At 43.6% G+C, this 12,027-nt stretch overlaps 1 protein-coding gene across 1 annotated transcript in view; it reads left to right on the top strand.

Annotated features, from left to right (window-relative positions):
- DROSHA (drosha ribonuclease III) overlaps positions 1-12,027 on the top strand; it is a 125,864-nt gene that overhangs the window by 60,464 nt on the left and 53,373 nt on the right. The window contains exons 19-21 of the mRNA XM_054984877.1: positions 56-116; positions 6,563-6,622; positions 10,939-11,038. Of these exons, the coding sequence (XP_054840852.1) occupies positions 56-116; positions 6,563-6,622; positions 10,939-11,038 (221 nt within the window). The remainder of the gene's footprint in view (positions 1-55; positions 117-6,562; positions 6,623-10,938; positions 11,039-12,027) is intronic.

The raw sequence follows: 12,027 nt of genomic DNA, 5'->3' as shown, positions 1-12,027 counted from the left end.
GCAGATCTATCCATATGAGTCATCTTTTAAATACAACCCTGTTTGTATTTCACAGGCATAAATACCTTGATCAATATAATGTCTCGGCTTGGACAAGATGATCCAGCTCCTTCCAGGTACACCAATAATTTGAAGTGGTGGGTAGGAGTGGGGGTGATGGTACTTGTGACGGATCCCCCAGCCTTATCTGGCTGACACCCTTCGATGCCACCCCTTGTGAATGATTCTACTAGCTTAAGGCAGTTCTGATTTGGGATCTCACAGCTACTGTCACCACTTGTGAAGTATTCACTGGTCGAGGGACCCGTCGAGGGACCCTTCTGACAGGGAATAGAAATAGGGACCACTTACACTCTGGCTCAGTTGGTGCGTTGTAGACCTCTTCTCATGAGGCTAATACTCTGGCTGGAAGCGGGTTCACTCTCTGGACAGAATGGAATCCTCCTCAGCTCTCACAGACACAAACTGGAACTAGAATATCACTTCATTGCACCAGCACCTCCTCAAACTCTGCCACTTAGTCTGACAGGCTGAGAGCTGGTTCCCCTCAGGGCGTATAAGATAGGCAGGAATTATCAAACCGGACTCAGATGGTTAACAGAACAAATTAACTTTACTGAAGCACATTTTATCTTCCTCCTGCACAGCCTTAAACGGTTAAACATTCCAGATACCTCATTAACTAGTCCTCCTCAGAGAACTCTCTAAACACATCTGCCTTTTCTGGTTGCTAGCCCTCCACTCACTTTTTCAGAGTCTCCCTTAACTACCAAAACTCCCAACTAACTATTCTAAACGGTCTTAACTGCTCTTCACTGCCACTCTCTCTCAACATTCTATTCAGGACCTGTCACTCAAACAGGGCCTGTCAGTCACAGTACTGTTATGGGATGTCTCCCTGATGCAGAAGTAAAAGTGTTTCTGGTGTGCAGCATGGTTTGCAAATCCCAAGAAGGCACATTGTCTCCACTCCTTTCCTTTTCAGCCATAGTCATGGTTTAACATGACATCTCTGTTAATTAGAGGCGGGCACGAACCAGGAGAAAAATGAACCATGTGGTTTGTGGTTCATCCTGTTTCACGAACTTGCCCCAGTTTGCGAACCAGTTTGTGGTTCGTGAGGTTTAAATGCCCCACAAAGCGGCAGGGAAAGGGGCATTTCATCCCCACCAGCTTGGATCAGCTGCTTGGTGGGGAGATCCCCGACAAGCAGCTGATCCGGGGATGGAAATGCCCCTTTCTCTGCTGCTGCAAAGCGCCCGCAGGCTTGGATCAGCTGCTTGTTGGGGAGATCCTCTACAAGCAGCTGATCCAGGGGTGAACCAAATGAACTGGCAGACCAATTCATGGAAAACAGGAGTCCACGAACCACTGGTTCACGAAGCACGAACTGGCCCGGTTCGTGACGAACATTAGTTCATCTTGCAGTTCATGCCCATCTCTACTGCCAATGTTAACTGAAATTACTATCTTCACCAGCATCTTAAACAAGGGGGAAGTGGATTTGCTAACCCTAGGCAAAAAGGAGCCAGATTAAGGTCTCTAATAAGGCTGACAAGAAAAAAGAAGGCAGATTTGTATCAGATTTTCATATGGCTCTGATCAGGCATAACACAAAACTGTGGTTTGTTTGTGAAACAAAGGTTTAGCTTGCAGATGATCACTCAAAGTGGTCTGCTTCTCCAGGTACTGATTTCCTCAGCTTTGGTCCCTAGCTAGAGAGGGTGATGGAGGAATTAAGCCTGGGTATTTGCGTTTACACATCATGCAAATCTCTTGACAACGGATTACTAAACCAACTTCCAATCATGGTTTTAGTTCTTGCTTTGACATATCCTGATTGACTGTAGCTCATGAAACAGCCTGCGTTCAGACAATTGCATTGACCACACTTTGTTCAATTAAACCATGGTTTTGCATGATAACTAAGCTGAGTTACATTATGTACCCTAGAGGGAAACCCCAGGTTTACTAACCATGGTTTATGGGGTGCCACCTCTGCACTGAATCTTAGTAACAGAAGCATTTGGAGAGAGAAGCCATCTGGATCTCTTGTAACAGCTGCAATAATTTGAATATATTTATATATTTATTTATTTAATTAATTCTGTTTGTATTCTGCCCTTCCCACAGCCTGCAGGCTCAGGGTGGATCACATACATGTATAAAACACAATAATAATTTACATTACATACTTTTAAAATCACTTAAAACAATAATACAATATTTAAGTATTTAAAAAATCTATATAAGGCAGCACCAAAACAATCCATCACTGTTACCCATCAATCAATAGCTCACATTGAGCAGAGCAGCCGTTAGGTGGTGGATGGTTCTATACAGGGAGGGACTCTATTCAGCCTATGGGGGCCCTACTCAGCCCCAACCATACGTATGGTGGAACAGCTCCGTCTTACAGGCCCGGTGGAAGGAAACAGATCCTGCTGGGCCCTTGTCTCATTTGACAGAGCGAGCCACCAGGTCGGAGCCAGGACCAAAAAGGCCCTGGCTCTGGTCGAGGCCAAGCAGGCCTCCCTGGGACCAGGGACCTCTAGTATATCTCCTAATCTCCTTCCTTTACCAGCAAGGAAATGGATTTCCATATGTTGTCTGATATGACAGTGTTTAGCTACTGAAGTAGGGTTAATCGGGGCGGGGGCAGGCTGGGCCATTTATATGTGGCACCACATAACATTTTAGGGTGTGGATTCAGTTGCTAATGGGAAATTCTGTGTTAGAACTGACACTTCATTGTCAAGGCACTTTCTTTGAGTATTCTCTTACTCATTTTGATTGCCAGAAGGCTGGTGCCCTCTTTCCAGTACCCCAACCACTTCTCTTGAAATACCAGTACTCATCTTGAATTTTTAACTGAATCTTAATGTTTCTAAAGGCAGTTTCCAACCACACCCAACCAGGGATCTCTCCAGAGCTGCCTCCCAGTTTGACTGGTTAGGGAAAGTCTTCTCTTCTTAGAAGAACTATCCCCTTTCTTTGGCCCAAATGGGAGTCCTTGCCTACTTTCCAAACTTCCTTGCCATCTTTCCCCCAGTTCTCCTGTCTGTGTTAAACTGCTCTCAGTTAGGGATGAATCTTGAAACTGTCAGTACTGGACACCTCTCAGCTAGGGCTGAAATCGGACTCCCCTCTCCCCAGCAACCAGTTCATAAGTCTTCCTCTGTTCAGCTCATGTTACCCAATCAGATTCCTTGCAGTAGCCTGTCACTCAGAGCTCTCTGTTTCTGTGAAGCATTAACCCTTCACAGTGCTTCAGTTGTTTGTATCGCACTTCTAAGCTTTTAAAAAGTACAGTCCATCACACATATACTCCCCCCTCCATACATCACTTAATTTCTAAGGTGCCACTGGACTAAAATCCTACAGCCATATATTAAATGTAGTCACTGGCAGCAGCTCTCAGGGGTCCCAGGAAACCACCTTTCCTGTCCCAGCTGCAGAGATCTGGACTGGCAATGTCAAGAATAGCGGCTGAGATTTTCTGCATGCAGAACACGTGCCGTTCTGTTGAAATATAGCTGACTGCACATTTGAGGAGACTGTTGGAATCCTGGAAAAGGCAGTGTAATGCCTTGTTTTTGAAGCAGTAGGGTTAAGCTGACTCCTCAACTTCATCTACTTTCTTCGTGCTGTTTCATGTAGAGGACTGAGCCTTAGAGGTTCAGTGGTTCTGTTCTGCTTTCGGGCTTTATTTTGAGAAGTTGTGTGATTGCAGCTCAGTATTTTCTTGTTGTTCTTTTAGATATAAAACTATGGAGTAAAAAAACCTCTTAACCCTTCTTCCCAGGGGTGTGTGGGAAACAATGTGTTCTAATCAATTAGGCATTCTCTCCGCCTCTCCACCTGCTCTTAATTAATTTGACTGGGAAAGTCATACTTCTGGGGTTCGTCTGTATCTGCACTTCTACAGAGAGAGATTCTGCATTTCTATGGTATAGATAGAACCATCTGGTGAATCTTTTTATCCTTTTCAAAAGGGTGGATTTTTTTAAATGGGAAGACATAGGGAGGGAGGGAGGGCGGAGAACAAAAAAAAATCCTTATCAAATTAGGTTAAGCAAATCGGGAACAAAAAACATTCTCGAAACAACAGTTCCTAACATTTTGGGTCTGTTCTTGAAGTGTATGGGTCACCCTGGGCATCAAAACAGATGTGTCTGCCTTGTTTTGAAAAAGTGTTAAGATTTCTAGAGGTTTCAGGGGTCTCATTTATTGAAGGCTGGGGGCAGAAGGGTGTCTTCTTCAGATTACATATGATTATTCCTCAGGAGCAACTGTGTTTCTCGTCTGGTCACTAGTTCTGTATGCTGAGTTATAATGGGCTTACATACTAGTCATACACACCAAATCTTCTTCAAGAAAAGAAACGATTATCTTATGCTGGGAGCATTAGTGTAGCTGTTGGATCGGTTCCAGCCAGCTGTTTCACTCAGTGAATCCCCCTTCCTTATTGCAGCCCTCGTCCCACATGTCTTTTGTCCATGTGAAGTCCCAGTATTATGGAAAAGCTGGTCGGATCAGGCAACCCATTGTAAAGTACAGATAAAGAAAATAATACACACAATTCAGTTGCATGCATAAACGTTTACCCAATTCAGTCTTGAATGTCCGTAAGAGGGGGCCTCTCGACTTTTCAAAATCATGCACATTCCTGAGCAGTTCTCAGTGTCTGCTCATGTTTATTGGGAGGCCTTTTTAATTTGAAATCCTTTTTCATCTGATTGCAGCCGAAGCGGCCTGCCAGCCAAGATATTTTTTTCTTCAGTGCCAGTTCACCGGCAGCAAGACGTAAAAGAGCCCTGAACACTTGCAGATCGGGAAGCCTTGACTATCTTTTGAGATGGTGCCAGAAACAGGATGTGGGGGGTGTCAGTGATTGATCTCTGGGCCCAAGCCAATTGTCAGATTGCTTTCTGCCAGTTTAATTTAAGAGAGTGTTGGGGTTTTCCTCTGATTTTTTTGATGTGAAACTCTGTTTTCCGTATCCTTCAGTAGCAGCAGACAGATGTATTGTCGAAGGCTTTCACGGCTGGAGAACGATGGTTGTTGTGGGTTTTCCGGGCTGTATTGCCGTGGTCTTGGCATTGTAGTTCCTGACGTTTCGCCAGCAGCTGTGGCTGGCATCTTCAGAGGTGTAGCACCAAAAGACAGAGATCTCTGAGACACTGAGGGATCTCCGTCTTTTGGTGCTACACCTCTGAAGATGCCAGCCACAGCTGCTGGCGAAACGTCAGGAACTACAATGCCAAGACCACGGCAATACAGCCCGGAAAACCCACAACAACCAGCAGCAGACAGAGTTCAGCCTTCCAGCCATAAAGGCCGAACCTGCTTCATTCGGTTCTTTGCCTAGGTAGTTAAGGAGGATGGATGTTGTTTACATCCTCTCAGCTGCCAAAGAGCTCCAGTAGCTTGTCTAGGCATCTGTGTCAGTACTTCCTGCTTTCCAGTTCAGCCCAAATTCACACACAGGGCAGTTGGAGTGTCAGGAAGAAGACCCTCTTTCTCTGAAGGAGCTTCTGGTTTCTGAGGGAAAGGCAGTCATCCACACAAATGGCCAAAACGGGATCTGCTGACATGGGTGGAGCATCGCTACGAGGTTGGAAGAAATATTTTGCTTATGCTTTTTCCTTGTGGGAATGCGCCAAGAGCCAATAGACAGCCTAGGAAAGGATCTCTCTTTAAATTATCCGTGTTGATGGCAGCTCACAGAGAGCTGGATGTCTTGGCACACCATTACACAATTGCTATTTTTCCCTTTTTGTTAAGAAGTTGACAATATATTATGATTAGCAGTATCACCTATCAGACTACCTGCAGATTTGGCGTGACGCACAGGAGACCCAAGTATTGAGTTTTGTATATTGGAGAACATAGTGTTTAAAAAGAAGCAGGAACACAACTCTTTCTGTGTATTGCCCAAAGAATGGATTGATCCTTGTTTTTCCATCATTCATTACTAATATGTACCCTGGTGAGCATTAAGATCAGCAAATAAGAACTTGCTGGTGGCCCCTGGCCCCAGGGAGGCTCAGCTGGCCTCAGCCAGGGCCAGGGCATTTTCAGTTCTGGTCCCAACCTGGTGGAATTCTCTGTCAGAGGACACCTGGGTCCGCCAAGACCTTATATCTTTTTGGCGGGCCTCTAAGACGGAGCTGTTCCACCAGGCATATGGTTGAGGCCAGCTTTTGATCGTTTTAGGAGCCTCCCTACCGGTCTCCTGCAAGGGGGGGCAGTGAAATCATCACCGCCCCCCCATGAATGTAGTCACTAAAATATTATTAACTGTGGCCCCAGCCACCCCTTTACGTTTACATTATGATTGGGGGAATTGGAGGGTGGCGCCGTTTTGAGATGCTGTTCTATGTATTCATGTTTTTGGATTTTTAAATGTATTTATATGTTTTTAAAAGTTACTGAGCATTTTATTGTACCCCACCTTGAGCCCGTCTGTGGGGACCAAGGGCTAAAAATCAAACAAGTAAATACATAAATAAATGTGTGTAACAGCAACTCATAGCAATTTTTTAAATTTTATTTTCAGGATTAATCACAATGAGCGGTTGGAATTTTTGGGAGATGCCGTTGTTGAATTTTTGACCAGGTAGGTATGGAGTGAATGCTTAACACGCTTCCTGATGGGGTGAAAGATTGAAGTGCCAGAGGGGGCCTGAAAGCCTCGGGGCTTTTGACCCAAGTGCTAATCATATCTGAGGGGAATGAGGAAGAAAGTGCCCCGGACCCGTTCCTCGACTCACTGATTTCAGTGGGAAAGGAAGGAAGCTTGTCATGTGACAGACCTTGAGCCCAGTGTATTCATCGCATCACACTACCAAATGCAAGGTTGACTACTTCACTCTTATCTGTGTTTGTTTATATAGGGCTTCTCATACCTTAAGACCTCATGAAGGCTTTTCCTTGGTTGCAACCATGTCCATATGGATGTGGGGGGGGGGGTTATTATGCCCAGCAGGGATTATGCTTTGTACCAAGCATATATCCTAGGGCATAATCAGACACAGTGCGCAAGATGCATGGCTGTCATCAAAGGCAGCTTTCCCTTCTCCCTCCAGTCTCAGGTATTGCTTCAAAATGGCTGACATGACGTCACCATGTTCATGTCTCACTCACCCAACCCATGGAGCTTACACGTTGGAATAAGGTTACTTGTAGGGAGAGTGTAAGGGCCAACATAATATATTGAAGGCTGTTTTGGGTTTCTAGTGTTCTGTGTGTCTGGCTATTGTATGTTTATCCTGCCCTTTTTCCAAGTAGCTCAGGGCTGTGTACATAGTTCCCCTTGCCTCCATTGCAGTCCTGCAAGGTAAGTCAGCCTGAGGGACCAGGAATTCCACAAGAGTGAGTTTCTTGGCCCGCATATGGATTCAAGTCTGGATGTCCCCAATTCTGATCTGACAATAATCACCACCCCTGCTGTGGAGAAATCTCCTCCAGTTGTAGCAGTCATACCTTGGCAGGGCTTCTGCTGCATCTTTCTCTCTTGCTGCCTTGCCTTTGGGCCCTGCTGCTGTCTTCCCTGGTTGCTAAGGAAGTACACGTGAGTCAAGGCTTCTTATCCTCCCAGCTTAATTTCATGGTGCCCCCCATAGTTCTTTGTCTCCTTTATTTGATACATCTCTTCTCCCTTTCACTCTGTCTTAATATTTCTGGTAACAGGATAAGTGACTGGCTCAGCAGGGCTTTGCTTGGTACAAAGCTGAGAGAGGTAGTTTTCTAAGAAGGGTGAGTTGGGGACATGGCTCGGTGGTAGAACATCTGAGAATGTCTTCAGTTCAATTCCTGGCACCTCCAGTTCAAAGGATCAGGTGGTAGGTGATACGAAAGTCCTGAGATCTTGGAGAGTCACTGCCTGTCAGAGCAGACTTAGCCCAAGGGTCTGATCCTGTATTTCATGTGATCGAGGCTTCTGTTTCCTGCTAACAAACTCTAGGGTGAGTAGTTGCAAAGTTTCCCTTGGATTTGTGGGTCTTTCCTGCCTGCTCTTCCACAAAACGACTTGCCTACACCAACGCCAAGGATGTTTTTCATCCTGACAAGTAAATCCAAGCCAGATGGCACAGAACATCATAAACTAAAACTCTTGTCAAGTTTACAGAAAACCAACTTTAAACAAAGTTTGAAGAGTAGCGTTATCATTACAAGGTCCAGTTATCTCACTCTTACAGGGAATATGTGGGATTTATCTTTACAGCTGGCGAATAGAAAATAATGGTTGACTCAAGCCCAGCCAAAATTTGTGAATTCCTCTTCTTGCCTCCTTTCCGTTGCCTCAACCCTTTCATTACTGGGCTGAGTTCATGAAACTCTGATGGCCATGATGCTTATTTTGTAATAGCTTCAAGTGGGTAGTTGTGTTGGTCTGAAGTAGAAGAGCAAGATTCGAGTCCCGTAGCATCGTAAAGACCGACAAGGTTTCCAGGATATAAGCTTTCAAGAGTCGTAGTTCCCTTTGCCAGATACCCAGATATCTTATGAAGAGAGCTTTGCCTCGAAAGCTTATACTCTGGAAATCTTGTTGGTTTTTAAGGTGCTACTGGACTTGACTCCTGCTCTTATTTTATAATCATAGATAATGCCAAGGGAGGAGAAGAGAAATGTGTGAGATGCTTCTTTCAGTGGCAACCATAACTTCCTCCTCCATAAGTCCAGCCTTAGACTTCCAACTCTGATCAAGCGAAGCACTCGCATCATCTGTTAATTGGTCAATTATGCCACTTAATGAGTTTCAGCTATATGAAGTTCTACTAGATGTTTAAAAGGAAGAGCATCCAAATGGCTATTTCTTTGCAATCTGGCCTCCGAGTTAAGGCTTGAGAAGTTGCACGTCTGATCCTTGTACTTTCTGAGTTTCATACCACAAAAGTAAAGTGTAATATTACAAGATGAAAAGCTGATGTCTCTGTCCCGTCAGATGTAATTTAAAGTTGCTCATAACTGCTCTAGAAAATGGCTAGAGTATAGAGTTTCAAAGTTTATATCTGGCAAATAAAAAGAATACATCATTTCAGAATGTGTCATCTTCTTGTCATGGAGTTCCTTGAGCTTTCTGCCTATAATCTCGAGTGAGAAGTGTGTTTACGAGTACACTTGAATATTTTTTTCCCCTTCCAAGTATGGGGTTATTAGTCCTTAAACCTGACTTCATAAAGGTACTCCAGGCGTTCTACCTTTCTTTAGGTAATTACACAGCCAAACATGTGTATAAGCAATTTAAAAAATAAATCACTAAAATATTCCCAGTTAATGGAAAATTGCTTCAATTTTTCTTGTGCAGACGTGTCTATAAAAATATTGGAGGGGGGGGGGCGCTACAAAAATAACATAAAATTGACTTTTTATAGCTTAGTGCAAACAGCAGCCATTTTCTTGATAAGAGTCATTTGTGACAGAAAGCAATATTTAAAAAAAAAAGATCTGGATGACAGATTTGAAACCCATTTCGAGATCTCAGGTATGTCCAGTTCTAATGGGAAAAATAGCTGGCTCATTTGAAGAAAGGCTCTAAAACTGTTACGATGTTACAGATAAAGAAAAGAAAAATAGCATCAGTGTATCCTTTGCCTTCCTGTCTCTTTTTCAGATGAGTGGCTTCTTGTTTTGTTTTGCATTAAAATATATCTGTGGGCTTTTACCCTTTAGAAATAACAGGTGCTGAAGGACAGCAGATTTATTTAATGCTCAAAAACAGACTCTCTTCGTATTTATATGTACAGCAAACGTCTATGGTGCGTTCTTTTTACATGCAGTCTTTTTATGGCTTGAAAGTGGGCAACCGTGAACACCTTGTCTTCCTAGTGCGGTTTGTGTGAATTGCGATGAACACCTCTGACAGTCTAACAACGAGATCCTACAAGGGGACTTAGATTAGAAGGAAGTGCCACTTGGCGCTGTAACTCTCCGCAAACTTATGCTGGGAATAAGACCCACTGACCTCAGTACGACCTATTTCTGAGTAAGCACTCATAGACTTGCACTGTGAGTTTGAGGAGATTTGGTTCCAAGTAAGTATGGTTAGCTAATGGCTGTGAATCCCTGTCGGTTTACATTAATTCACCCCTTCAGAGTTTTCGGCTTCTATTATATTTGGTTCTACCCTAATTAGAGATTAAAGAGCTAGAAAATTCAAGTACTTAAAATGCCTGAGGCCTTTTCAGCTAATAATTCATGAGTTATTTGAGTTATAAGCTTTATTGTACCATTTATTTTAACTCTTCCTCTTCCTCAAGTTCAGAGGGCTCCCTTGGGCTTGCCCAGATCATTCGGCTGCACCTACCTTGAAGGGATATTGCAAAGCCAAACCACCTCCCCATGTTCATAGGAGGAACTTAGAGATGTGAAAGCAACAAATTATGGAACCTGTGCCTTGAGCCTTTAATATGCCATCTTGCTGGCTTTGTATCGACAGCTATTTAGCCTGGCTGGTTAATTTCAACCTTCTGTTTAGTATACAGAGTAAGAAACGTTCCTATATGTGAAACTTGTCAAAACAGAAGTTCTTATGCAAGTTCATAAGTTATTGCAGTAGCATGAGAACTACTTCCCCATAGTTTCTTCCTAGACTGCTCCAAGGATGGTTGGTTGCTTGATATGCATGGGGGAAACCAAAGAAATGGCTTTTTCCCATACAAGCATCACCCAGGATCATCCATCACTTGGGAGGGAACTACGTTGTTGGTTCTGCTTATGTCATTCCTGCATCTAAAAGTTACGAGAGCTGTGGGGTACGACGCCATGGGAAAGGAGGTTCCCATATGAGGTCTGGATAGCTTACGGCCTCATTGATGGAGGGCAATATTGTTCATGAGCAAAGTTCGGAGAGTCATCCAGTTGGTGAAAATGCCTAGGTATCAGCTGTTGAGTCCTTTTGCAGGTAAATGCTATTTTATTATTCGTTTCCAGCGTCCATTTGTACTACCTGTTTCCAAGTTTGGAGGAAGGAGGATTGGCAACATATCGCACTGCCATTGTTCAGAATCAGCATCTTGCCATGCTGGCTAAGGTAGGTGCAACTCCTTAAATATTACTTACTACTCCTTGAACAAATAAGTAGACCTCTGGCTGTGTGACAAATACATTGCCAGTGAGGCTGAACACTGCACATTGATATCTTTATTATGGAAAGGCAGCAGGTTTCTCATACTCAATAGGCTTTTTGAGTTTTCTTGTTCTAGAAGCAGGATCTGCCTTCATGCTCAAGAGAACTTGAAAACAGTCTTAATGTTAGTTCAAGGATTTACTGGTTGGGGATAAGGAGAGAAGGGGAAAAAAACGTTTTCATGCTCCTAAACTCTTGTACATGCCAAGAAGTGCTTTCTGGCTGGAGAGCAATAGATCATGAATTTTAGCTGGATCATTAAGAATTTAATGGAAGATATATTCAGTAAGAATGTCCGTTTGTGCTCCATAATGCAAACAAAGCGTTATTTTGGAAAACATTCTTTAGAGAGAGACTGAAGCATGTAGAGGAACAAGCCCTACCAAAGAAGAATCAGCAGGGCTTCTGCAAAGAGAAACTCGGCCTCACCAACCTGCTGAAAGTGTTATTCAAGTGTGCAGTTGTGGGTGATCTTTCAGACCTTGTGTAATTAGACTTCAGAAAAGTGATGACAGACACCCCCACCAAAGGTTTCTGAGTAAATATAGAAGTCGTGGTATGAGAGAATGTGTAACATACTAGGAAAGCAGGAAACAGGAATAAATTGACTGTTCTCACAGTGGAGGGAAGTAAACTGTGGGGTCCACCAATGGGACTGCATTAGAACTATTTCATTTGTTCATAACTTATCTTAAATTGGGGGTGAGCAGTGATGTGACCATGTTTGCAAATAATGCCGAATTATTTAGGATTGGATGATGAAGGTTAGAGCAGATTGTGAAGAGCTCAGAGAGGGTCTCTCCAAATGGGGTGAACAGGTGACAGTGTGGCAAATGAGGTTCACTGCAAGATGTGCTCTAAAAAAATACTAGTTTAAAATATGCTGTCATGGA

This window comes from Eublepharis macularius, chromosome 7 (assembly GCF_028583425.1).
Source record: "Eublepharis macularius isolate TG4126 chromosome 7, MPM_Emac_v1.0, whole genome shotgun sequence".
NCBI classification, from domain to species: Eukaryota; Metazoa; Chordata; class Lepidosauria; order Squamata; family Eublepharidae; genus Eublepharis; species Eublepharis macularius.
Note: the sequence above shows the minus strand (reverse complement) of the source record. Positions and strands in the feature narration are given on the sequence as shown.